General features: G+C 46.0%; 9 protein-coding genes across 9 annotated transcripts; 5 read left to right on the top strand and 4 right to left on the bottom strand.

Moving 5' to 3' along the window:
* Positions 1-3,136: 3,136 nt before the first annotated feature.
* K441DRAFT_546384 (uncharacterized protein) lies at positions 3,137-7,220 on the top strand (the record flags this gene model as incomplete). Its single annotated transcript, XM_067642860.1, has 3 exons — positions 3,137-3,214; positions 3,279-3,531; positions 3,586-7,220. The coding sequence occupies 3 exons, from the start codon at positions 3,137-3,139 to the stop codon at positions 7,218-7,220; spliced, it is 3,966 nt and encodes a 1,321-aa protein (XP_067506943.1).
* A 348-nt stretch (positions 7,221-7,568) lies between these two features.
* K441DRAFT_674885 (class II aaRS and biotin synthetase) lies at positions 7,569-9,653 on the top strand (the record flags this gene model as incomplete). Its single annotated transcript, XM_067650804.1, has 10 exons — positions 7,569-7,586; positions 7,708-7,841; positions 7,895-8,334; positions 8,390-8,436; positions 8,484-8,559; positions 8,612-8,774; positions 8,915-8,979; positions 9,041-9,179; positions 9,213-9,392; positions 9,527-9,653. The coding sequence occupies 10 exons, from the start codon at positions 7,569-7,571 to the stop codon at positions 9,651-9,653; spliced, it is 1,389 nt and encodes a 462-aa protein (XP_067506942.1).
* Positions 9,654-10,634: 981 nt separating this feature from the next.
* K441DRAFT_655271 (casein kinase-like protein subunit II beta) lies at positions 10,635-12,327 on the top strand. Its single transcript, XM_067647825.1, has 3 exons — positions 10,635-10,720; positions 11,397-11,642; positions 11,697-12,327. The coding sequence occupies exons 1-3, from the start codon at positions 10,664-10,666 to the stop codon at positions 12,165-12,167; spliced, it is 774 nt and encodes a 257-aa protein (XP_067506941.1). The 5' UTR covers positions 10,635-10,663; the 3' UTR covers positions 12,168-12,327.
* Positions 12,328-12,507: 180 nt separating this feature from the next.
* Positions 12,508-13,638, top strand: K441DRAFT_630388 (translation machinery-associated protein-like protein). Its single transcript, XM_067646271.1, has 3 exons — positions 12,508-12,595; positions 12,647-12,787; positions 12,904-13,638. Exons 1-3 carry the CDS (start codon positions 12,582-12,584, stop codon positions 13,322-13,324), a joined length of 576 nt encoding a protein of 191 aa, XP_067506940.1. The 5' UTR covers positions 12,508-12,581; the 3' UTR covers positions 13,325-13,638.
* On the bottom strand, positions 13,578-14,863 carry K441DRAFT_362070 (TPR-like protein). The gene has a single exon (XM_067641387.1). The coding sequence runs from the start codon at positions 14,487-14,489 to the stop codon at positions 13,830-13,832; it is 660 nt and encodes a 219-aa protein (XP_067506939.1). The 5' UTR covers positions 14,490-14,863; the 3' UTR covers positions 13,578-13,829.
* Positions 14,864-15,765: 902 nt separating this feature from the next.
* Positions 15,766-16,793, bottom strand: K441DRAFT_655268 (uncharacterized protein). Its single transcript, XM_067647824.1, has one exon. It carries the CDS (start codon positions 16,576-16,578, stop codon positions 16,087-16,089), a length of 492 nt encoding a protein of 163 aa, XP_067506938.1. The 5' UTR covers positions 16,579-16,793; the 3' UTR covers positions 15,766-16,086.
* A 113-nt stretch (positions 16,794-16,906) lies between these two features.
* On the bottom strand, positions 16,907-18,930 carry K441DRAFT_655267 (uncharacterized protein). Its single transcript, XM_067647823.1, has 5 exons — positions 18,629-18,930; positions 18,494-18,565; positions 17,954-18,439; positions 17,364-17,745; positions 16,907-17,305 (listed from the first exon to the last, which is right to left on the bottom strand). The coding sequence occupies exons 1-5, from the start codon at positions 18,701-18,703 to the stop codon at positions 17,136-17,138; spliced, it is 1,185 nt and encodes a 394-aa protein (XP_067506937.1). The 5' UTR covers positions 18,704-18,930; the 3' UTR covers positions 16,907-17,135.
* A 269-nt stretch (positions 18,931-19,199) lies between these two features.
* On the top strand, positions 19,200-20,177 carry K441DRAFT_547570 (UPF0326 protein hag1; the record flags this gene model as incomplete). The annotated part of the gene is made up of 4 exons (XM_067642919.1): positions 19,200-19,310; positions 19,378-19,508; positions 19,560-19,656; positions 19,713-20,177. 4 exons carry the CDS (start codon positions 19,200-19,202, stop codon positions 20,175-20,177), a joined length of 804 nt encoding a protein of 267 aa, XP_067506936.1.
* A 273-nt stretch (positions 20,178-20,450) lies between these two features.
* On the bottom strand, positions 20,451-21,187 carry K441DRAFT_655266 (mitochondrial 37S ribosomal protein uS11m). Its single transcript, XM_067647822.1, has one exon. It carries the CDS (start codon positions 21,114-21,116, stop codon positions 20,460-20,462), a length of 657 nt encoding a protein of 218 aa, XP_067506935.1. The 5' UTR covers positions 21,117-21,187; the 3' UTR covers positions 20,451-20,459.

Here is a 21,187-nt window from a genome sequence, read left to right as displayed (position 1 = left end):
GTTAAGGGCTAAGCCACGCAGTATGGTAGAGTAGGTTTAGCTAAACTCCTATTTAGGAATATTAGCCTTCTAATAAAGGTCCATAAAGATAGTTAGTTTAAAGTTAAAGTTATTATTTTTACTACTATATTTGGATTCGTTGGTATAGAGCTTAGTTAGGTTAGTTAGCTCCTTACTATAGGTCTTTACTTAGGTAGTTTATAGATCTATAACTTAAGTAATAGAAGGGTTTTAGTCCGTATTTTAGTTTACAGGAGTATTATAGTCTGTAACTTAAGTACTAGGTATACTTTAGCCCATAAGATTAATTCTAAGATCTCTTTAGTCTATAAAATAAATTTAGTTAAATAAGTCGTCTATAAGACCGGAGATCCTATTTAGTTTAAAAGAGGTAAAAAGTCCGCTGGTTTTAATGTAATTTAGGATCTACTCTTTAGTCTATTTTATTTAGTTCTCCTTACGTAGTATATCGTATAGAGACCGTGCAATAGTAACTCACCTATTCTTTTTAACTTATATACCTTAGTTATATAAGAGGGTTTATAGGTTATAGGTAGCTATAAGGTTATAGGTAGCTATAAGGTTATAGATAGCTATAAGGTTATAGGTCTTAAAAATAGCTTCTATAAAATCCATAAAGTCTTCCTTATATTATTCCTATAGATCATTATTTAGAAGCTTAAAGTNTCCGTATTTAAGGATTTTAAAATTAATATAGTCGTTAACGCCGTTTATAGACGTAAGGTTAACTCCCTAACTCCACTTCTTTTAACCTTCGTTAATTTGCTTACTTATATCTGCTATATTATATAGCATAGTATGTCTATATAAGCTATAACGGGTTAAAAGGGGCTTGTAGTGGGTAGTAGTAGCTTATAGCGGGTAGAGGTGGTCTTATAACGGTCTGTAAAATTATTTAATAGGTCCGTAATAGTTTATCCCTTGCACAGGTGGTTGAGCCCACAAAGCTGTGGCCCGTGCGCGATCCAATTAGAATTAGGCGGTCTAGTGTTCCGCCGAATCACACTTCCGGACTTTTGGTGTTCCTCGCACGGAGCACCAGTTTATACACGCTACCTGTGCAAGGGATAGGAGGGTAGGAGGTTTTATAAAGGTCTATATTCGCATTTATAAACTTTTAATAAACTATATTAAGACTTAAATAAGTATATAGAGTTGGTAATATAGTCTGTAATCCCCAACTTCCGACCTTCTAGCAGGTCGTACTAGGATTAAACGGGTGGTCGCTATTGTGTATCGCTTAGGGGAGGTAATAAGTAATTGCTAATCTGTGCGCGCTCACTAATTAGTATTTATATCAACTTAATTATATAAGTAAGTTATATCTAGGGGCACGAAATACGTATAGTATCGTATACTCTTTTAGATGGTGGTGACTTTTAATTCTATTAAGGTAGACTACGTGGTCTATATACTGACGCGCCCCCCCCCCCTAATTAGTTATAAGTAAGTGGTTAGTGCACCAAACGCGTAAGTACGCGTTTGGTATAACAGGTGCTGTAATTATATAATAATAATTACTACTAAGGCCTAAAGAAGACATAACATAGCTTTTTTTTTTTTTTCTTAAATAGTAGCTACTTAAGGGCTTTAAGCTACTCTATATGTCCGTAATATAGGTATAAAAAAGTAATAGCCTTATTAACCTTACTTAGCTATTAGGCCTTACTCTTTCTATAAAGCGCAAGAAGCTAATCTTAAAGGTCCTACAGCTGTCGCTTCTAGTCTATTCTATAACTTCTTTAAGTCTAATTATCTGGTACTTAATACGGCCGCAGCTGTTCTAGCACCTTATTTAACTTCTTCCCTCTCTACCTAGCGGGTTTTAGTAGTGGCATATAGTAGATTTACCTAAATATCCGTAACTTAGTAGCCGGCGCGTAATAAGGTTTTCGTAGGTATTATACACTATAACGTGGACACTATATATCTGCTAGGCTATAATAGGTTCTTTAAGGTAGCTATTATAGATCTATGCGGATTTTATATATATTAGCTAGTATTTAATAAAGTTATATATAGTTCCGGGATTCCTAAAAATATAGTTTTTTTTAATAAAAATAATTATAAAACCTAAAAATACCTAAGTAATAAAAATACTATATTCTAAAAGCCTAGGTTCTATTATATAATTAATTAACTTTAGGAAATAATATAAAGTATTAGTGTTAAGTTATTTTAATATCCGCAACCTCCGCAACGCGGATATTGTTAGAACTTTTAAGAAACTTCGGAAATGTCCCTCAGACGTGATTCTGGTGGTTTCGCACAAACGTAGTTAGTCAGCTTGCGGACCGATTGAAAATCCGCACCAGTAGAATCACGTCTGAGCTTGCTGAGGTAAGATAATAGAGAAGAACCAGCGATTGGTCTCTGAATAGAAGAGGTTAGAAAGCAATTGCCCTTTAACACATGAAGTGCGTTCCACCTCGACCCACCTGCGGCTCTCATTCTATGCTGTCGATTAGATATCCATACGTTCTAGTCGGAAACCTTACTGGCCTCTTACATTGACACGAGAAAGTTGCACGGGCCACATTTTATTGTCACTTATCGGTGCAAGGGATAGTGAGGATGGCAAGTCGATCGCAAGACTAGCATAAACTGAGAAGTACATAGCCACCAGCACAGAGGACCGCTCTACGGTCCAACTTATGCCAGAAGAGCAGACACCTAAGCCTCGATAAAAAGCAATGATAGCTTCATTGAAGGTGGCAGTGTCGTAGAGATTCGCAGAGACTATATGCCAAGGCGCTAGTGAGCAAGGATGCTGACCCACTTCCCGTGCAACTTTCACGATCTCAGTATGCGCTTCGCAATCGCCACAAGGTAGCCCTCCGTCTTCAACTCTCAGTCAGCGCAACCCTTGCACAGCAGTTCAAGAATCAAGTCCATCTCTCTTGAGAATCTCTGATGCGAAAACACTCGGCTACCAAATCTAACCTTGCGCCGCTATCTCCATCTTCCCCTGGCCAAATTCGCCCTGCAGGCATCAGTTTGCGATTGGAGCTGATAAATCACCAGCGCAGTTAACCGGCTTGACCGGTTTAAAGTCGCAAGGACCCATGAGCCTTGCGCGTTAGAAGCCTTCCCCCATACCTTCAATGTCGATTGGATGCACCCCCTCAATCCATTCTTGCGGGCCTTCTTCCGTAGCACACTCCCTACGCAGTGCTCGCCAGCTCACCATCACGTAGGTTTTAACTTCCCATCCTTTTCAGTCCTACCGCCGCTAACCCCGTCGCTATCTCAATCAGGTCTTGCTTGTTCCAACGACCGAAGTCCTCCTTAACTCTCGCGACCGCGAGACGCACGCCTTGTACGCTGATCTAAGCGGCTCGGAGGACTTCCTTGCGAGCCATGTGCTCCGGGTGCCAGGTGGAGTGGGCCCGAATAGTCACATCAAAGATGGGGGTAATTTCAGGGAGAATCGGGGGAAGGCAAAGCAGTATTCTACGGCCAATGGGCGTACGGTGATAATAAAGGATGCTTTTGTCTACAGCAATAAAGGTACAAAAGATCACACTAGCCAATTCAACGGATGTATCAAGCTAATTAATACAGGTTTCAAAACTCTAAACCAAGCACAGCTACTGAGCGATGCGATCTTCTATCCGGACACATTCGACGCGCAACCATGGCTGATATATTACATCTCCCGACCTCTGATTGGAACCTACGAAGCCATACCTATTGTACCTGCAAGTCTTTTGCCCAAGAAGGTCGAGAATTTGCTAGAACAAGGCAACTCAAATACCTTAAATGGATCGATATCCTCCTTACCACGAAAGAAGGAGGTCAAGTCGTTCGGCGATTTACTAAACCATTTTCCAATGATTGCCCGACAGATGCAACCAGGGCTTGAGAGACTGTTCAAGGAATTCGGTAAAGAGTTCGAGAAACCGCTACCATTAATACCATCACGATCATCGAGATCAGGGTCCCTCAGCTCTCGTCGGAGAAGTTCTATATCCTCTACGGAGAGTCTGCCGACTTCGCTACATAGCAGCTTACCCAATGGCTCCAGAGGCATTCATCCTACACTGGAGCTTGATAATGAAGAGGATCTCATGAGAAAATCTTTAGAGACTGCCGTCACTGCTGCGATAGATCTTTTTCAAATGGTCGATAAGCAGCAGCTTTCCTTACTTGGTGCGACAACCGATCTCACTGGGCCAATTGTTGAGCGTATGATTGAAAGGTATATCACAGAGCAGGTCCATCACTCAGTTCTATTCCCCCGACTTTGCTCAATCAGACGTTTCGATGACCTTGAATTGGAGGCCCGGATCAGGCAGATGGCAGACGTGGATATATCCCAGGTCGGCATTACCATCGGAAACGGTCAGAAAGGAAAACAAGAACTTGCAATTCGCCTTTCAAAAGCAGTTGACATATTCAAAAAGATGGGTGTAGCAGGAAGTCCACAGGAAATGGTAGAGATTCTACTTTCGACTCAGAAACACATTACGATGCCCGAAATAACTTCCGATGCTCCAAAACTCAAATCGAAAGCCAATGGAACCTTGGACCTGAGCTCTGAGAAGCAGGACCCAATGCTAACTATCAACGCCGATACTTTGGTTTCTCTACTTCTGGTCGTAGTCATTCGGTCTCCTGTACGACATCTACAAGCTCGCCTCTCTTACATGCGACATTTCGTTTTCATCGATGATATTGAAAGTGGCGAGATCGGCTATGCTATGAGCACATTCGAAGCTGTGGTCTCCTACCTCGTGAGGGACTCTGGGGGCTTACGGAAATCAAGCCGCAGGAATCGGAAGCTCTGGCAAGCTACGAAGAATGGCGATATCGCCGAAATGCAAAGTGTCCTGGAACCTGATCGCGCCATTTCGTTTGATGCTATGAATGAAGATGAGCAGGAGGGAGGCAGCTCAGATGGGTCGAAACATGTTCAACATAGCCACAGCTTCACTGAAATTTCTTCCTTGGGTGGAATAACCTTGAGTGGCGAGGACCACGAACATGACGGGCGGCGTAGCTCATATCATAGTGGTCATAGGATTGAGCCTGGTCCGCTGGCTCATATTTTTCCATTCCAAAGAGCACCAACTCCACCACTGGCGGAAGGCAGGAAAATCAAGAAAAAGGTTTCAATGGATACTCGAAGCACTTCAAGCTCCTCCGCATACTCGTTCAGATCTCGGACAAATACCGTAGACTCTCGGAGTAGCGGTATTGAAGGCGATACGTCTATTGAAAGGCTCTCACGGACTCAAGGACCCGAAGGCGAGTCAGTCCTGATGATTGCTATCGAGAGTAGGCAAGATAAGGCACTGCAGTATCTGCTGAGCTTATCCGATTGCTACCCTCTGAGCATTGTACTCGAAGATTGCAACAACGAAGGGACGACATTGCTTAGCGCTGCCGTTCAATTTCCACATCCGAAAACCACCGATATACTCTTAGACTTCATCTTCGAACATTCCCCGAACGAAGACGTCATTAGGGACTATTTTGCCTTGCAAGACTCGAAAGGCAGATGTGTTGCTCACTACCTATTCAACCAGCCGCGACTTATATCCCGTATAGGGCATTTGCTTCCCTGGCGATTGAAGGACAAAAATGGACAGACTCCTCTATTTGCCTTATGCAGGTCTTATGATCACGAAGAGTACAGGTGGATGGTGGATGCTGCTCTACTGGCAGCTACCAACGCCCAAGATGACGGGAAACCTCTGCACTTAGATGAACACATCGATGGCAAGGGAAACACGCTACTGCACATCATCAATGATCCCCAGATAGCACTAAAACTACTCTACCACTGTGACTCCGATGTCAATGCTCCTAACGATAAGCAATTCACACCATTGATGGTTGCAAGCAAATATGCACGTACCGACCTGGTGCGGGCACTTTTTGGAGATGCTAGGGTCGATCTGTCTGTCAAAGACGTGCGTGGCCTCACCGCCGTTGAGCTGGCGAAAGACGACGAAGTTCGCAATCGAATCGATGATCTTGTCCTGCTCTCTAACGATCCCACACCAGATGGTCGAATCACAACCGTTGTACGCTCCTTTTTCGTCGAAGACGGTACTATTCGCCTCGTTCTAAAGTCCGGTGCGCCCAACGGCAACTCCACAATTACTGTCACAACCTGCCGTCGCTCTCTTATAGACTTCGAGAACCTTGCAAAATGGCTAGCACAAGAGCACCCAGCATCCTGGCTCCCTCCCATCAACAACTTTCCATCTCCCTTCCTCATTCCCTCCAGACCTTCGCGTGCCATCCTCCGTGACATGCAGATCCGACTTGATTCTTTCCTTAAAGTTCTCCTCACACATTCAACATTTTCCACCCACGAAATGGTCTGGGAGTTCTTCCTTGTCCCTGACATGGAACCCGCTATGCTTGCCGAACGGTCCGCTCGTAAAGCTGAAACTCGAGTGGAGCGAGTGAAGGAAGAATATTCACCTATACGTGATGTGCGTGAGGTCGAACTATTTGTCCAACATGCGCGTGAATCCGTCCGCTCAGTACACCACAGCACCAAATCCGTTCTCAGGCGCTGCAACAAACTCCGTGCTGCCTCGTCTGATCTCATCGATGCAGCACACCTCGCCTCGACCGCCGTCCAGTCTGTAACCTTCCTGTCAGCAGAGCATCTCATTGCCGTCGAGCGTTATACTAAAACTCTTGCCCAGTCCGAGGCTTCGCCTTTGTCGGGCTTCTACTACAATATGCATGCCATCAGTACAACTATCACCGCCATCCTGACGGCGCTCAACCGCCCCACCACACTGATTTCGCAAATGTCAGCAACTCAAAAAGCCATCGATCGGCATACGCTTTCCCTACGCCGGTCGGACCGCTGGCCCCTCGGCCTCCTCGATGATGCTAGACACAGGGTCCAGCGAGACGCAGCGGAGAAGATGGACAAGAGCCTAATAGAGCTCGAGGGGCTAGGAAAAGAACTCAGGTGTACACAACAGGTTGTTGCGGGCGAGCTGGCATCTTGGCAGGAGACGAGAGTTGGGATGGGGAGAAAAGCATGTAAGGAATTAGCAAGAAAGATGGTTGTAATCGAAAAAGCAAGGCTTGAAGGGATGAGAAGAGCATTAAGGGGTTTAGGAATTGGGCAAGATAAGGAATTAAACGAGCCAGAGAGGGGAAGAACTAGGGTCAGGGATAATGGCAAGATTTACGAGGTTGCTACCAGCTTCCAGGATCCCTAAGTGGACTTTAAGCGTTCTATTTACTCTTTTGATGCATAGAGCGGGAGGTGAACCTCCGAGTTGGTTTTAAAGTTAATCTACTGTGATTGGCTAAGAGTGATATCCGTGGCCTGGATGTTTCATACGAACGAATACATCAAGCAATTCACATACTATCTCCATATACCACCTCATCTCAGACGTTCAACCTTCCATCAAATAGGTACTCATTGGCTCAGACTACTAACGGTCTTGGTAAAATTTTAAGTGAGCAACGCTAGGCCCCACCTGCCCCTCCAATCTGAATTTCTCGATGACTCTATATGACTATTTAGACTTCTTCTCCAATTTCTACACTACTTTGCCAATATGGCTTCCGAACAGGGTGTTAGTGCTGAAATTCCCTCTCATCCCACCCCAGCAAGCGCTGAGCACCTTCACGGTCTCGAAGAGTGAACGTCAGTTTGACCAAAAGAATTTCAACAATGACTGAATTGACCCCGCATAGTTAAGAGACGCTCAAAGCAACGAGAGGCAGAAGCCAGGAAAGCCGAAAAGGCTAGCAAGGCGGCTGCCGCCGCGCTATCCAGGCTCAAGAAAGAGAAGTCTGGAGAAGAGCTTGAAGGCGACCTCAATCCAAACGTTCGTTCCGAAAAATATCTTGCATTATAAACCTTTAGCTAATATACGTGCAGCAATACTTCGAAATCAGGTCTAGGCAGATCGACAAGCTCCGGGGGAGCAAAGAACCTAATCCGTATGCTATATTTTGCATCCACTTCAGGTTATACTTTCGCGAAACTCTCGAAAGTAACACTTTACAAGGTACCCACACAAATTCCAAACCAATACTTTACCGGGCGAGTTCGTGGAGAAATATCAGGGCATCAAGAAACATTGAAAGATGTAGAAATCCAAGTCGGTGCAAGAATAACGACCAAGCGTTCATATAGAAATATCCTACGATTCTACAATGTTAAGGCTGAGGGAGTCTCCATGCAAATAATGTGTGAGGTGAAAAAAGCTACTGGTACGCCATTCGTAGAGCAGCATGAGCATCTTCGAAGAGACTGGATTGGTGTTGTTGGATTCCCCGGTCGGACACAATCAAAGTCTCGGGACTCTGGAGAACTGAGTAAGACCTTTATGAGTTTAAATATATCCCAGAAGCTATGGCTAAATAAATATAGGTATTTTTGCTCGAGAGGTGTTCCTCCTCACACCTTGCCTGCATCAGGTACGCATGTTTAGCACCTCTTACAACCTCTGCTAAACCTACTCTAGCTGCCAACAGTTCATTATGGATTCAAAGACCAAGAGCAGCGTCACCGACAGCGGTTCTTGGACTTAATCACGAACGGTAAGCTAGATTCCCCTTGATCATGATTTAATACTCATAATAAATTACACAGATTCTACGCGGAACACGTTCACTGCAAGAACTAAGATCGTCAAATACATTCGCGATTTCTTTGACTCAAGGGACTTCCTCGAAGTTCAAACGCCGATGATGAACAAGATTGCTGGAGGAGCAACAGCAAAGCCTTCCAAGACATTTCACAGCGATCTGGGCATGTAGGTTTAACCAATTTCTTTCAGATCATCAACTTCAATCGTTTAGGAATTTAAAGCGTTTCATGTGTTTCATCCTCATATCTCTGCCTTCTAGTCCTCGGGTTGCTCAACACGCTCCTTATGCTAATTTATTTGACTAGGGACCTCTACATGAGAGTCGCTCCAGAACTCTACCTCAAAATGCTACTTGTAGGAGGGTTAGAACGTGTATACGAGATTGGACGTCAATTCCGAAATGAGAGTATCGAACTTAACCTATAATCCAGAGTTTACCACGTGCGAATTCTACTGGGCCTTCGCCGATGTTTACGACATTATGGACCTTACAGAAGAACTCGTATCCGGGATGGTTAAAGCAGTAACTGGCGGCTATGTAACCAAGTACCACACGCAACACGGTGAAGAGTACGAAGTCAACTAAGAGAAACCTTAGAAGAGGATTAAGATGATACCCGCGCTAGAAGAAGCTACAGGCGAGAAATTTCCACCAAGTGATCAACTTCACACTACAGAAACAAACGAGTTTCTCCAGCGTGTCTTGAAGAAGATGAAGATTGAGTGCCCGCCGCCGTTGACCAACGCCCGCATGATCGATAGACTCGTTGGAGAATACATTGAGTACGTATTCTTTGGTTTAAAAAGAGAGATTTTATTCTCTTGTGTTATTCCTAATAACCTAATAACCGCAAATTTTGTAGCACAAACGATTAATTCAATTTATAGGGATACATGTATTAGCAATTTATTACTAGTCATCCCGAAATGATGTCTCCACTCGCCAAAACCGACCGATCGATAAAGGGTCTATGCGAGCGCTTTGAAGTTTTCGTCTGCAAAAAGGAGATTGTCAACGCGTACACGGAGTTTACTTTCTTCTGAAAACGGGTAACTCTGCTTGTCTGATTCTCCGTGTCATTTGTCAACTCTTTCCATTGTGTAATCACACGTGCTAAAGCCTAAAAGAAGCTACATAGAGGTTCTGCATAGCACAACTTATAATTTTGCAGCCACCTCTTCATAGATACCCGATATAAAAAATATCATATTTACATTCAGTCATTTTACATTGGTTTCTTCCTTTCACATAACTCATTCACCAACTGCCACTGGTGGGCCCTGTTACACAACTAGATGGCCATTTTGATTTCCAATGTATCAAATATTGCGTAGAAAAATACGCTAAGGCACTACGGGCTATCCTAGCCACAAAGCAGGCCTTCATCACTAGGACTAGAGCAGAGATCTAAGTGGATGGAAACTCATGGGGTTTCAATAAGCTCCGTATATCCTCCATGGAAACCTCCTCCATGGAGTTTCTTCCATCTACTTGGAACTCCGGAGTAGAGGCTGCTGATTAATAGCTACAAAGAATAAAGGCTTTCTAGGGCTAGTAGTAATGGTTTCATATCCGGGTAATATCAATACAATATTTATTAGGAACGACAGGCCCGTTGTGATTCGGCAAGTCCTAAACACTGGTAGGATTGTGTAGCTAGTTGATGGTGAATGTTTCACTAATGTATACGGGAAGGGGAAACATGGTAGAGCCAGCAAACCTGACATGACGATTGGCAAATGCATAAAGCTTCTAAAGAAGAATTTATTAGTGTCAACTCTGGCTCCATGATTTCAAGGGATTGACTCATGGTAAAGAGCGAGCAGGCGAGGAATACGGTGGTGGAGTAGTGCTCTGTCTTATCTTATCTTGCTTAGTCAATAAATCTCTAGATCAGCCCTGCCAAGGACATGCCACTTTCTTTTACCTCGACTTCCATGACCTTGATAAACACTGTGCCCTCACCATGAGATTGTGTCCATTTGTTACTTTATAGTATTTGTTAACACCCGAGGGCCCATAGTGGCACCCATCCTGTATCAGCTCCTAAACCATGGACGACTTCAATAGTGAGACGGACAGCGACTATACAAGTTACTGGCGAGACTGGGTAGGTCCTACTCTATGTGCTGTCTTATACCTTCCCTGGAATTATTTCCAAATTCCTCCTACCAGGTGTTCTGCTTCAGCCTTGGATACTGTTCATGGATCTGGAAGTAGCACCACAATATGAAAAAATCTAGTCAACTTTTACCACAGCACATTGCTCCAGCCGGGAATGTGCTGTAACAGCGGCCTTGAGAACCCTAAAACCTACGACATAAATCGCAATGGTCTTAAGCAGAAATGAGGATGGAGTTTTGGTCTTGCTTGCATGGTACGTCGCTAGCTAGCTCCTCGATATACCTTCAAAAAGAATACTCATAGCTAATGTATACCCAAATTACACAGCTATTCATGCTTAATGGCCGACACCGAAGTCGAGCCCCGATGTTTACGCACAATTGGGTCCTGGGTATTTTCGGTGGGGTCTTCGCTGGTTCACATTTACGCTGGTCACATGCGTCTTCACGAATTTGAGCCTCCTGGTGGAGTTCTGGACCATTCCGAAGCTCCGCCTAGCCGGTGTTTATTTGTCGTAGCCAGATACTATGGACCAATCGAAATCGCTTGCATCGGCCCGTCCTCTATAGATCGTACATGCAGACACCCAACAACCTTGCATATTCTGCTGTACTCTCGTTCACTTGCGCAAGAAGAGTTTTGCTAACTTTGATTTCGGTCAGTTCATATCTTCGCGGGGAAACGAGTACTTTTGCGAGATCGATGAGGAATACCTGACGGACCGTTTCAACCTCACCGGCCTGAACACCGAAGTACAATACTATCAATATGCCCTTGATCTTGTCACCGATGTGTTCGACCTCGATTGCGATGATGAAATGAGGGAGCAAATAGAGAAATCCGCGAGGCACTTATACGGCCTGGTACACGCGAGATATATAGTCACAACGAGGGGTCTAACGAAAATGGTGCGTGCTAACGTTTAGGACAGGAATGAAAAGACGATTGCTAACCTACACTAGCTAGAGAAATTCAAGAAAGGAGATTTCGGGAAGTGTCCTCGTGTCATGTGTGAAGCACAACCTCTACTTCCCATGGGTCAATCCGACGTTGCAAATACTTCTCCTGTGAAGCTCTACTGCGCACGATGTGAAGACCTCTATAACCCTAAATCCTCTCGACATGCATCGATAGATGGTGCTTACTTTGGAACGTCTTTTCACAACATCCTCTTCCAGGTTTATCCTGCAATGCTCCCACCAAAAACCCAGAAACGATACGAACCTCGAGTTTTTGGATTCAGGGTACATGCAGCAGCAGCGCTATGTCGATGGCAGGCAGAGCAACGAGAGCAAATGAAGGAGCGACTACGACAGGCTAGAATAGAGACCGGATTTGAGGAAGAAGATGAGGAGTTAGAAAGCGAGGAAGACATTGATGATGAAATGGATGGAGGAGATGGATTTGAACATGGGGCCATCGTTCAGCCATAGACTAGGGGCTCCTTTTCCGATAACGGGGTTGCAGTGACGCCGGTATATGAGTTTATGAGCATATTTTAACTCGGCGTCTTTGGGTTGATTTTGCTAGCAGAATAAAGATACTTTTTATATCTGTACTAGCCGTGATGTCAAGCGTGAGGTTAGGGGGAGCCACTCGAACTCGTGGATGATTTTGACTCCATAGAATTTGATAAGCTTCACACACTAATAGAAAGTGACATTTCGCTGGTACATTCATATTTACTCCATTTCAATATTTTAGGCGCTGAATCAGTTTATTGGAGTTATGAGCAGCAGTGAAAACTACCCCGCGGCTACCAGTTTAGGCAAGAGCCGCAAATTTGTGGGGCAGCTTTCACAAACACCGAAACACGCAGTATCAATTAATCCCGCCAGTTAGCCAAAATGTTTAAGAAAGAGTAAGCATGCCTCCTCATAAGCACTTACTCTATAGCTAACTAAGCCAACAGCATAACTCCCGGGGCAAAATCCAAAGTCAAGTCGTCGGCCCAACGCGCCATCCGCAGCAAAGTCGTTGAAGAGCACCCCCTCCTCGCGCCGCACATTGATGAGATCATACCGAAGAAGGAGCAGTTAGACTTAGTAAAGCTGTGAATTGCCCGTATATTTCTCTCTGTGTTTCCTTGATTTAACCCGCGTATTCCTCTACCCTGACTATTCCATTAGACCCGAATGTAAGAGGGCTAACTTGGACCGCATCGTGCAGGCCCGACAGAGTATCGTTGTACACACTGGGCAGCACCCCTCTCTTCTTCCAGCATATGGATGATGACCTTCTCCCGCACCTTTCCGTCGTTCATAAATTCCCCGACTGCTTTCCACGCGTCCGTATCGACCGGGGCGCAATCCGCTTCGTGCTCTCCGGTGCTACACTCATGGTACCAGGGTTAACATCGGCAGGCGGGAGGTTACCGGACCCGGAAGCAGAGGGTGAGGATGAGAGGTATGGCAAGGAGGATTTGGAGCCTGGGACAGTGGTTGTTGTGGAGGCAGAGGGAAAGGAACATGCATGTTTCGTGGGCGTGTTGAAGATGGGAACAAGTGAGATGAAGAAGGTGAAGAAGGGGCAGGCAATGGAAAGTGGTCATTATCTGGGAGATGGTCTTTGGGGTTTGAATCTAGGGTGAGTGGGCTATGATTGAGGCTATGTGGAGAAATTGGTGCATCTTTGGGTTCTGGATATGAGATTGCGCTTGGATAGAGCCAAGGGTACTTGGGGGGCTCCTGCCAGAGCATGGGCATAGTAGACGTCAAAGAACATCTTACAGCGAAGAGCAGGGGGATTCTCTACTCCGGGCCGGGCTCTACGATATCAAGGGCTTACCACCTGTGATAGTACCATATAGGAATACTCAGGTGCTCTTGACTTGGACATCGAATGATATGATGCTCAAACCAATTGTCAAGACCTTCAGCAAAGCTTCCACGGCATAAATTGAACTCATCGTTTGGTATCATTATTTTCTATCCGGAAGCACCATGCAAATCCTTATATCATGAGATCTCAGTGAACCAAATGAACCAACAGGAAAGCTTCTCACTGTGGGGGAGTACCTCGTCCTCCTCCCATGAAATTCTTCGCCCTGAAAGCACCCAGTCAGCATGAATCAATACCTAGTAGAGGATGTTCTCTTACATGTCCGCAATGCTCGGGTCGTTCATCAAACTTGAAAGATCCGGCACGCCGCCTCCTTGCCCGTCCCCTCTTCCACCGCCAAATCTCTCGGCCATCTGGGCAACTCTGGGATCGTTCATCATGCTGTTCAACATGTCTGGGTTTTGCATGACCTGCTGTGCCATCTGCCTGACCATCGGATTGTTCATCATCTGGCTGAGATCTGGCATCCCACCACCTCCACCGCCGCCTCCAAACATACTTGCTAGACTTGATAGATCCGGCATCCCGCCGGCTCCTGCGCTTGGCGCGCTTCGCGTACTTGCATCAGGGGCGCCGACATCTCCTGCTTCTTCCTCGTATCTCTTCTTCGCGGTCTCGTACCCGCGTCGCATGACATCACTCCCGCCACCCTCAGCCTCCATGCCCTGCTTATAGGCCTCCATGCTGCCCTTAGCATCTCCCAGAGCAAACCTGGCCAGGCCGAGCCTCGACCACGCCTTGCTATACTTCGGGTCCGCCGCCACGGCCATCTCAGCATCCTGCTGCGCCTCCTCATGCTTCAGGGCACCCGAGTAAGCCGCCGCGCGGTTCGACAGATAGATTGGGTTGAGCGGCACGATCTCCAGCGCCTTGGTATAAAAGTCAATGGCGCTGGCATAGTCTTTCTTCTGCATGGCCGCATTGCCTTGTGCCTTCAGCTTCTCTGCTTCGTCTTTCCCTCCCGCCGCCGGCGTCGAAGGCGCTCCCGTGGCCGGCGTCGCGGGGCGAGCTTCCTGCGCGCTCGACTCGCCCTTCGTGCTGGGCGTGCTCTTGCCCTTCAACTTCTCGTAGACCGAGTAGACGGCCAGCAGGTTCTGGCCGCCCAGTGCGTCGGCTGTGGCTGCGGTGTCCGTGGGGTCGACTTTAAACGCTTCGGCGATGCAGTTGGAGGCGATCTCGATCGATTCCGAGTCTTCGGAGGAGACGGTGCCATCGGTGAGGGAGGTGGAGAGGAAGTCAATTATGGCAAGCGCAAGGCGCTTTTGGGAAGTTACGGTTGCCTTTGTGCGAATGTTAGTAACAGCATAGCTCTGCAAACGGGACGAGGCGGGGTACCATTGTGGTGGTTGTAGAGAGTTAGAGTGTGATTAGGAATATTAATCAGAGGTGACTGAAGGTCTCTATATTATAGAAGTAGGGGTTGGGGTTGGTGAGAATCGGAACACGTGAAGGCTATTATAGACAAAGTTCAAGGTGCTACAGTATCTTAGTTTGGTGGAAGATTCCATTGGATTTCTACACTCCGTCTTGGGCGCCTTAACCGACGCCCCACCAACTTATTATGAATGGCTTCAGCTACTTAAGGAAAGTATGAATGTCCTCTATATACTTAGTTTTGAAGTACTCCAGAAACCTATCCAAATTCCATATGGCCAGGCATAAACTAAATGAATGTTCCCTCATGTGTATGATTGGAACGTAATATTAGTGAAAGATAGGTGTTATTATAGCAAGGATCTTAGGCTGCTTTAATATACGGTATAGTACGGAGGCATTTCGTGTATTTACTATTAATAAAATTTACAGTATTAAAAACCTATTATAGTTAAAAATTATCTATATAGGCCTTTTATATAGGCCTCTATAGCCTTATTTAAGCCTAAGATATTTAGTATTAAGTAGGTGCCAAGTGATGGCGATTGCCAAGCGAAAATCACTTCTAGATAACTAATCTGCCCCACCATTCGCCCTACAACCACCTCACTTCGCGCGCGATATCTCTGCGAAACATTAACAGATTCTGTCAATTTCCGCACTATTTTAAAGCGCTTGATAACTCTACAAGCTTTATAAACAAAACTTTCGCGATTGTTAACAGCTGAAAAGCGATTAGAGCGTAAACGTAAGATGAAAAGGGTGGTATTTGGCAATCTATTTGCTAAAAGCTTCCCCTTATTTTTGCTGCACGATATATTCCTATACATGGAGCGGCAAACAGTCCGCAGTCAAAGGACTATAGCAAGTTGTCAGTGTTGCTTTTGATGTGACTTCTGAAGACCTTAGTCACTGCCTAGGTAGTTTATATAGTTTGGATTGATATATGCTTTATCTTCGGGTCAGCGCGTCATAATCAACATTTTCTTCGCCCGCCACTACGGCTTATCCGGACATGTACTGGCCGCTAAATGGTAAGAAACTTGTCTCCTGTAGGGGTAAATTCCCCGCCCCGGAATCTCGTAGCACGGGCAGTCCTTCCACATTCCATCTTCAAGTTATGGATGGATCTCACAGTCAGTCATGCTGTACTCCGCCTCCCGATCTTGGGATGATGTATATCAAGTGCTGGGAAAGGAAGAGAAAGGAAGTAGAATGATGAGACGCACCCCAGCACACTTCGCATTCGGATCTCCCGTTGTTTAGATAAGTGGTAGCATCCACTACACCTCCGCAATCCTTGCAGATGAAGATGTCAAACTCGTCGATTTCGTTGGGGCAGGTGTAATCTGGTGTTTTTGCTGCAGATTTGGTCTTGGATGATTTTTGGTTTTTAGCAGATGCCGCAGTGGAGTCTGTGTGAGATGAAGTCTGATTGTTTAAGGGCTCCGCGGCTGTGGTGTAAGAGAGGGAGGTGTCGATGAAGACATTAGGGAACTGGAGATCAACAGTAAGAGGGTCAGGAAGGACGGGGGTTTGCGGGACTAGATGCAAAGACTTGTGTGGGCTGAGGGGACGAAATAGCGCAATCAGAACATAGGGAAGGAGCTTCGTGACAGTGACTGACATTTTGGCATGTGGCTGTGTTTGAGAATCGATCCTCTGGTGGCGTTGGGAGCCGTACTACTGCTGATATAAGGTCCGTAACATAGGATTCTCACGCGTTACCTCTGCAATTGAGGGATATTTGCCGTTACGGATGGCTTAAGCAAGGTGAGAGACCTAGTTTTTAGTTAATATTGGTGGTTGTGTAGTAATTAAAAAATTAAGAAAGTTGATTAATTATAGCTGTTAAGGTGTCCAGGCGATTTAGATGTCCACCCTTCGGGTGGGTGATCAAGCTACGCAGGCCATGGATAATCGCCTCAAAGGCCGTGCTCCCTTCCGTCCAATAGTCCTTGCAGATGGCCAAAAATCTGCCAGCCAACGTTGAGGACAGCAAAGAGCCGATCATCCATTTTCTCAACGAGCAATCATATACCTAGACCAAAACGACATCTAGAATTTCATTTATCTAGTACGGCGTTATCATTCGACGTAGTAGACTTAGTATCTATTTATTCATCGTAACATCAAAGATGAGTGAATTCTATGTCAAGGAGTGCCTTGGTCAATGCCAGAGGCCATTATCCTTTCGCAGCTCCTGCCTTTATAAGTAGAATATCACCATCTTCTACCACATAGTCCTTTCCCTTGGTCAAAACCTTGCCCTTCGCCTTGACGCCGGCTTCGTCTCCTTCCTCCTTCAAAACGCCGTAGTTGTATACAATTGCCTGGATGAAAGTCTTTTCGAAATCTACAAAGATTTAGCGTTAGCACTTCATAGCTGCTGGCGAATCGGAGCCAAAACCTACCGCCATGAATCACGCCTGCGGCTTGTGGCGCCTTGGTTCCGTTCCGTATCGTCCATTGTCTAACTTCGTCTGTGCCGGTTGTGAAGAAACTACCAAGATTGAGAGCCTTGCGCATAGTCACAATGACCTTGGGGAGTGCCGATTTCGTCCCTAGTCTCTTGCACTCCTCCTCGGCCTCGGCCTCAGTCTCGAATCTCGTTAGACGCTCTTCGAATGAGACGGAAATGGGAATAATAGGGTCGCCCTCAGCATGCTCCTTAATCCATTGGGCGATCTTGGGCAAATGCTTGTTCTTCTGCCGGATATAGTCCTTCTCGCTGAGATTGACGAGGTAGACGACAGGCTTGGCTGTAAGAAGAAATAGAGGGTTGATGACTTCAACCTGTATGGCTAGGTCAACACGCGGATCGGATTGTGTGCAAGAGGAAAATAAAAGTTTAGTGAACGCAATTCAGGGTTGGACTTCTTCTCATGGTAGCCTCTACGTGAGATGAATGAGGCTTTCGAAGAGCTGGGATTATAGAGCAATCGCTCTTTGTCATCATGTTGCAGTGAAATGGTGCCAAGTATAAGCGAAGGATCTAACTTACCTCCTTAGGACTCCAGTCGCCTTTCCTAACATCTTTGCCATCCTTCAGCAGAGCAAGAATCTTCTCAACAGTAGCTTGCTCCTCCTTGAGCTTCTTCATCTCTAAGCTCTGTCCGCCTCTCCTAGTTTGCTTGACAAGACTCTCATGAGCTTTCTCTACGAATTCAATGTCCTTGATTCGCAACTCTTCACTGATGATATCTAAGTCACGAACCGGGTCCACATCGCCCTCAACGTGAATGATTTCGGCGTCATCAAAACATCTTACGACTTGGAAGATGGCATCGACGGCGCGAATATGTGACAGGAAAGCATTGCCAAGACCAGCTCCAGTGGAGGCGCCTCTTGTGAGACCTGCAATGTCGTATACAGTCAAGTTGGCCGGAACAACAGATTTGGGCTTATAGTGTTCCACTAGCCAGTCAAATCGTTCGTCGGGGACAATGACGCGAGCTTCTTCGGGGTCGATAGTGGCATAAGGGAAGTTCTAGCTGATGTGTGAACTAATTTTTCGGCAGGTTATCAGGGACTGAAAACTTACGGCAGGGTTGCCAAGATGGCATTTCGTGATTGCTTGAAACAGCGTAGACTTCCCTACGTTCGCAAGCCCAACCTGAGAATCACTGTCAGGGTGAGAACTTGAAGCAATCAATTATTGGGGTGGCTTCCTACATACGATGCCGCTCTTCAGGTTGTTGCCGGGCCTGCCAAGCAAAATCTTCTCCTCCTTTACAGCCTTCTTTGGGGGCATTTTCTTCTTACTGGCGTATGTTCTGACAAGGGTGAGTTGGAAATAAACGGGAGGGTGAGAGGCTGAACAAAGAGTAGGTGTGAATACGATTGCAGTACTTGCTGCTGATCGCCGAAATATGGGTATCAAAGAAGAGAAAGGTAGGCGGAAAGCACCTGGGGCGTTCGTGGTGGGGGATGAATCAGAGGAGACGACTGCGCTGAGTCCTCCTCAATGGTGGGCCTAGGGTTTGGTTGGGCAGAGAGAATACCAGAGCAGAAATTCAGCACCCCACGCATGCCGATGAGTTAATCCATTCCGAGTCCCGGCGCACCGTGCACGCTTTTGTTGTCGCAAGCTCACACGACCTAAGATATTTGTAAACTACATTCGGATTCATTCCTCTGTATACTTCTTCTTGAGGTAGATATTCCTTTCTTCCTTTGATCATTTACCTGGTGGAGCTTATATCCTGTGATGACGGGCTGGACCCGCTTCTAAAGCTCTAAAAAGACACATGTCTCCTTCAAACAGACCAAAACCATCTCGCAAAAGCTCTGGAGCTCATCGCTCTACACTATCTGCTCAGAAAACAGAGATTAAAATCAATGTTTATGACTTGTTACCCGTAAGCGCCTGTCAATGACGTCCTAAATGTATGATCTTTTAGTACTTATGGAACGTCTATTTTATAGCCCGGGAAAGTTTCATCTTTGCTCTGGACAATAGGGGGATCTCTACTTCACTCTGGAATTATTATTAGGAACAAGGAATACGCATATGGCGGTCATGAAAAGCGCGGTGTCACTGGCGTATACTGGAATAGGTAAGCGCCAACCGCCATATGTTGGTTAAATATGTCTCTAAACGATCACAGACCTCGATTAGAACCGCCCGGAGGGACTTTCAGATTAGAGATTCTTCAAGGGTTCTCTTTTCGACCCGATGAAGAGCTTGAAGAGATTATCCGAGAAGTAGGACAACTAGATGAAGCGCTTTCACAGAATGGATGCTAACGCTTCAACTTTAGGCTTCTCAGAAGTTCCAAGGGACCTCCTACAACCTCCTCACCAATAACTGCAATCATTTTACATCTTATCTCTGCGAGAAGCTCACGTCTCGCCCAGCTCCTAGCTGGCTCAATCGTGCCGCAAGCATAGGCGTAGCTCTGCCATGCGTAGTACCACGGGAATGGATAGCTCCACCGGATCATGATACTGCGGATGGAGAACTCGTTAATGAAGAGGACCTCGAAGATGAGAGATCGTCAATGTTGCGAAGTGAACAAAGACGGAGAAACCGTCCATCGCAGGACGAGCAGGAGAATTGGGATAATGAAATGGATCGAATCAGTAGCGGTGGTAGTGGCGTCCCAAGAACAAAGCAGTCAGTCACGAGGAATGAAGGTCCCAGACTTGTTCCTGTGAAAGATACAAGTGGGAGGGAAATGCCTCCCGCTGAGAGAGCGCCACTGCCCAGACAAATTTCGTCGTAATGGATCCATGGTGCTCGAACGCTCAATGGAAAGATTGAAGGAAATGATATGAAACTTGACGAATGTACATTTACAACAACCCGCCGGCGTCGTGCCTCGAAAGGTTCTTCGATAGCTCTATATGACGGTTGCATGGCCATAGCCTTGATAATACAAAGTTGTACAAGTGTCTTCCAACAAAGCTCAGAGCACAAGCCCTATATGCCGAGTATCCGTATGTCTTATATATAACTGCTGAAACCGTCTTTTTAATAACTCCAAATCTCACAGGCCCTATTAATCTCAACCCAACCTCCTTGGTGCAGGACTTCTTGTTCCTCCGAATTTTAACCTCGTTGCATCCGTCAACTTCACAATCTTGTTTCTTATGTTCCTACCCTCACTTCCCATAATTACCTTGCTGGCTGCCTCCCTTCCAGGCCCAAAACCTCTATACACAATCTCTAGCTTCTTAATCTGAGTCAAGAGGCCCTGATCCTGGATTCGGCTCATGACGTACGCTGCTAGCTGATACGCCGCATCATACGTGCCCCTTCCAGCTTTCCGAAATCCAATATTCCCGCAGGATACAGATATTAGTGCATCGCGGTTAGGCTTTGTGAGGGTAATGTGCGTGTTGTGTTTGGTTGCGTAAATATGAAGATGATGTTGTTGTTGTTCGACAATAGGAGAGGAGACCAGAGAGGAGAGGTCGTCTGGCATATCGGGAATTAGGCTTGACCCCAAGCCGTTGGCGCTGGAGCTGGATTTTTGGAATTGAGAGGCTATTGATTCAAGGGGTCTGATTGGATCCATAAAATGTCGGTTATCCGCGCGGTTGGTGGTTGTGCTCGAGAAAGGTCGGGAGAGGAAGGGTTGCTGGGATAGTTTCAGACGACAGGATGCGCAAATAGAGGGTTTGAAGGCTTCAAGCAGGCGCATCACCGTACATCTGCTCATCGTGAGGAGAAATAGTTGGACTGGATAGGTGAGACTCAATTGTAGCCACAGCCAAAAGTTTGACGATTCTC

This window comes from Cenococcum geophilum (assembly GCF_001692895.1).
Source record: "Cenococcum geophilum 1.58 unplaced genomic scaffold K441scaffold_9, whole genome shotgun sequence".
NCBI lineage: Eukaryota > Fungi > Ascomycota > Dothideomycetes > Gloniales > Gloniaceae > Cenococcum > Cenococcum geophilum.
This window is presented reverse-complemented; position numbering and strand designations above follow the sequence as displayed.

Coding starts and splice junctions, on each gene's coding strand:
- K441DRAFT_362070 (XM_067641387.1), bottom strand. CDS start 14,489: ATGCAGAAGAAAGACTATGCCAGCGCCATTGACTTTTATACCAAGGCG.
- K441DRAFT_655267 (XM_067647823.1), bottom strand. CDS start 18,703: ATGCCCCCAAAGAAGGCTGTAAAGGAGGAGAAGATTTTGCTTGGCAGG. Junction 18,440..18,493: donor GCCATCTTGGCAACCCTGCC/GTAAGTTTTCAG, acceptor CACATCAGCTAG/AACTTCCCTTATGCCACTAT. Junction 17,746..17,953: donor GCGACTGGAGTCCTAAGGAG/GTAAGTTAGATC, acceptor CTAGCCATACAG/GTTGAAGTCATCAACCCTCT.
- K441DRAFT_655266 (XM_067647822.1), bottom strand. CDS start 21,116: ATGAGCAGATGTACGGTGATGCGCCTGCTTGAAGCCTTCAAACCCTCT.
- K441DRAFT_655268 (XM_067647824.1), bottom strand. CDS start 16,578: ATGTCAGTCACTGTCACGAAGCTCCTTCCCTATGTTCTGATTGCGCTA.
- K441DRAFT_655271 (XM_067647825.1), top strand. CDS start 10,664: ATGGACGACTTCAATAGTGAGACGGACAGCGACTATACAAGTTACTGG. Junction 10,721..11,396: donor CAAGTTACTGGCGAGACTGG/GTAGGTCCTACT, acceptor GATTTCGGTCAG/TTCATATCTTCGCGGGGAAA. Junction 11,643..11,696: donor CGAGGGGTCTAACGAAAATG/GTGCGTGCTAAC, acceptor AACCTACACTAG/CTAGAGAAATTCAAGAAAGG.
- K441DRAFT_630388 (XM_067646271.1), top strand. Junction 12,788..12,903: donor CAGTTAGACTTAGTAAAGCT/GTGAATTGCCCG, acceptor CGCATCGTGCAG/GCCCGACAGAGTATCGTTGT.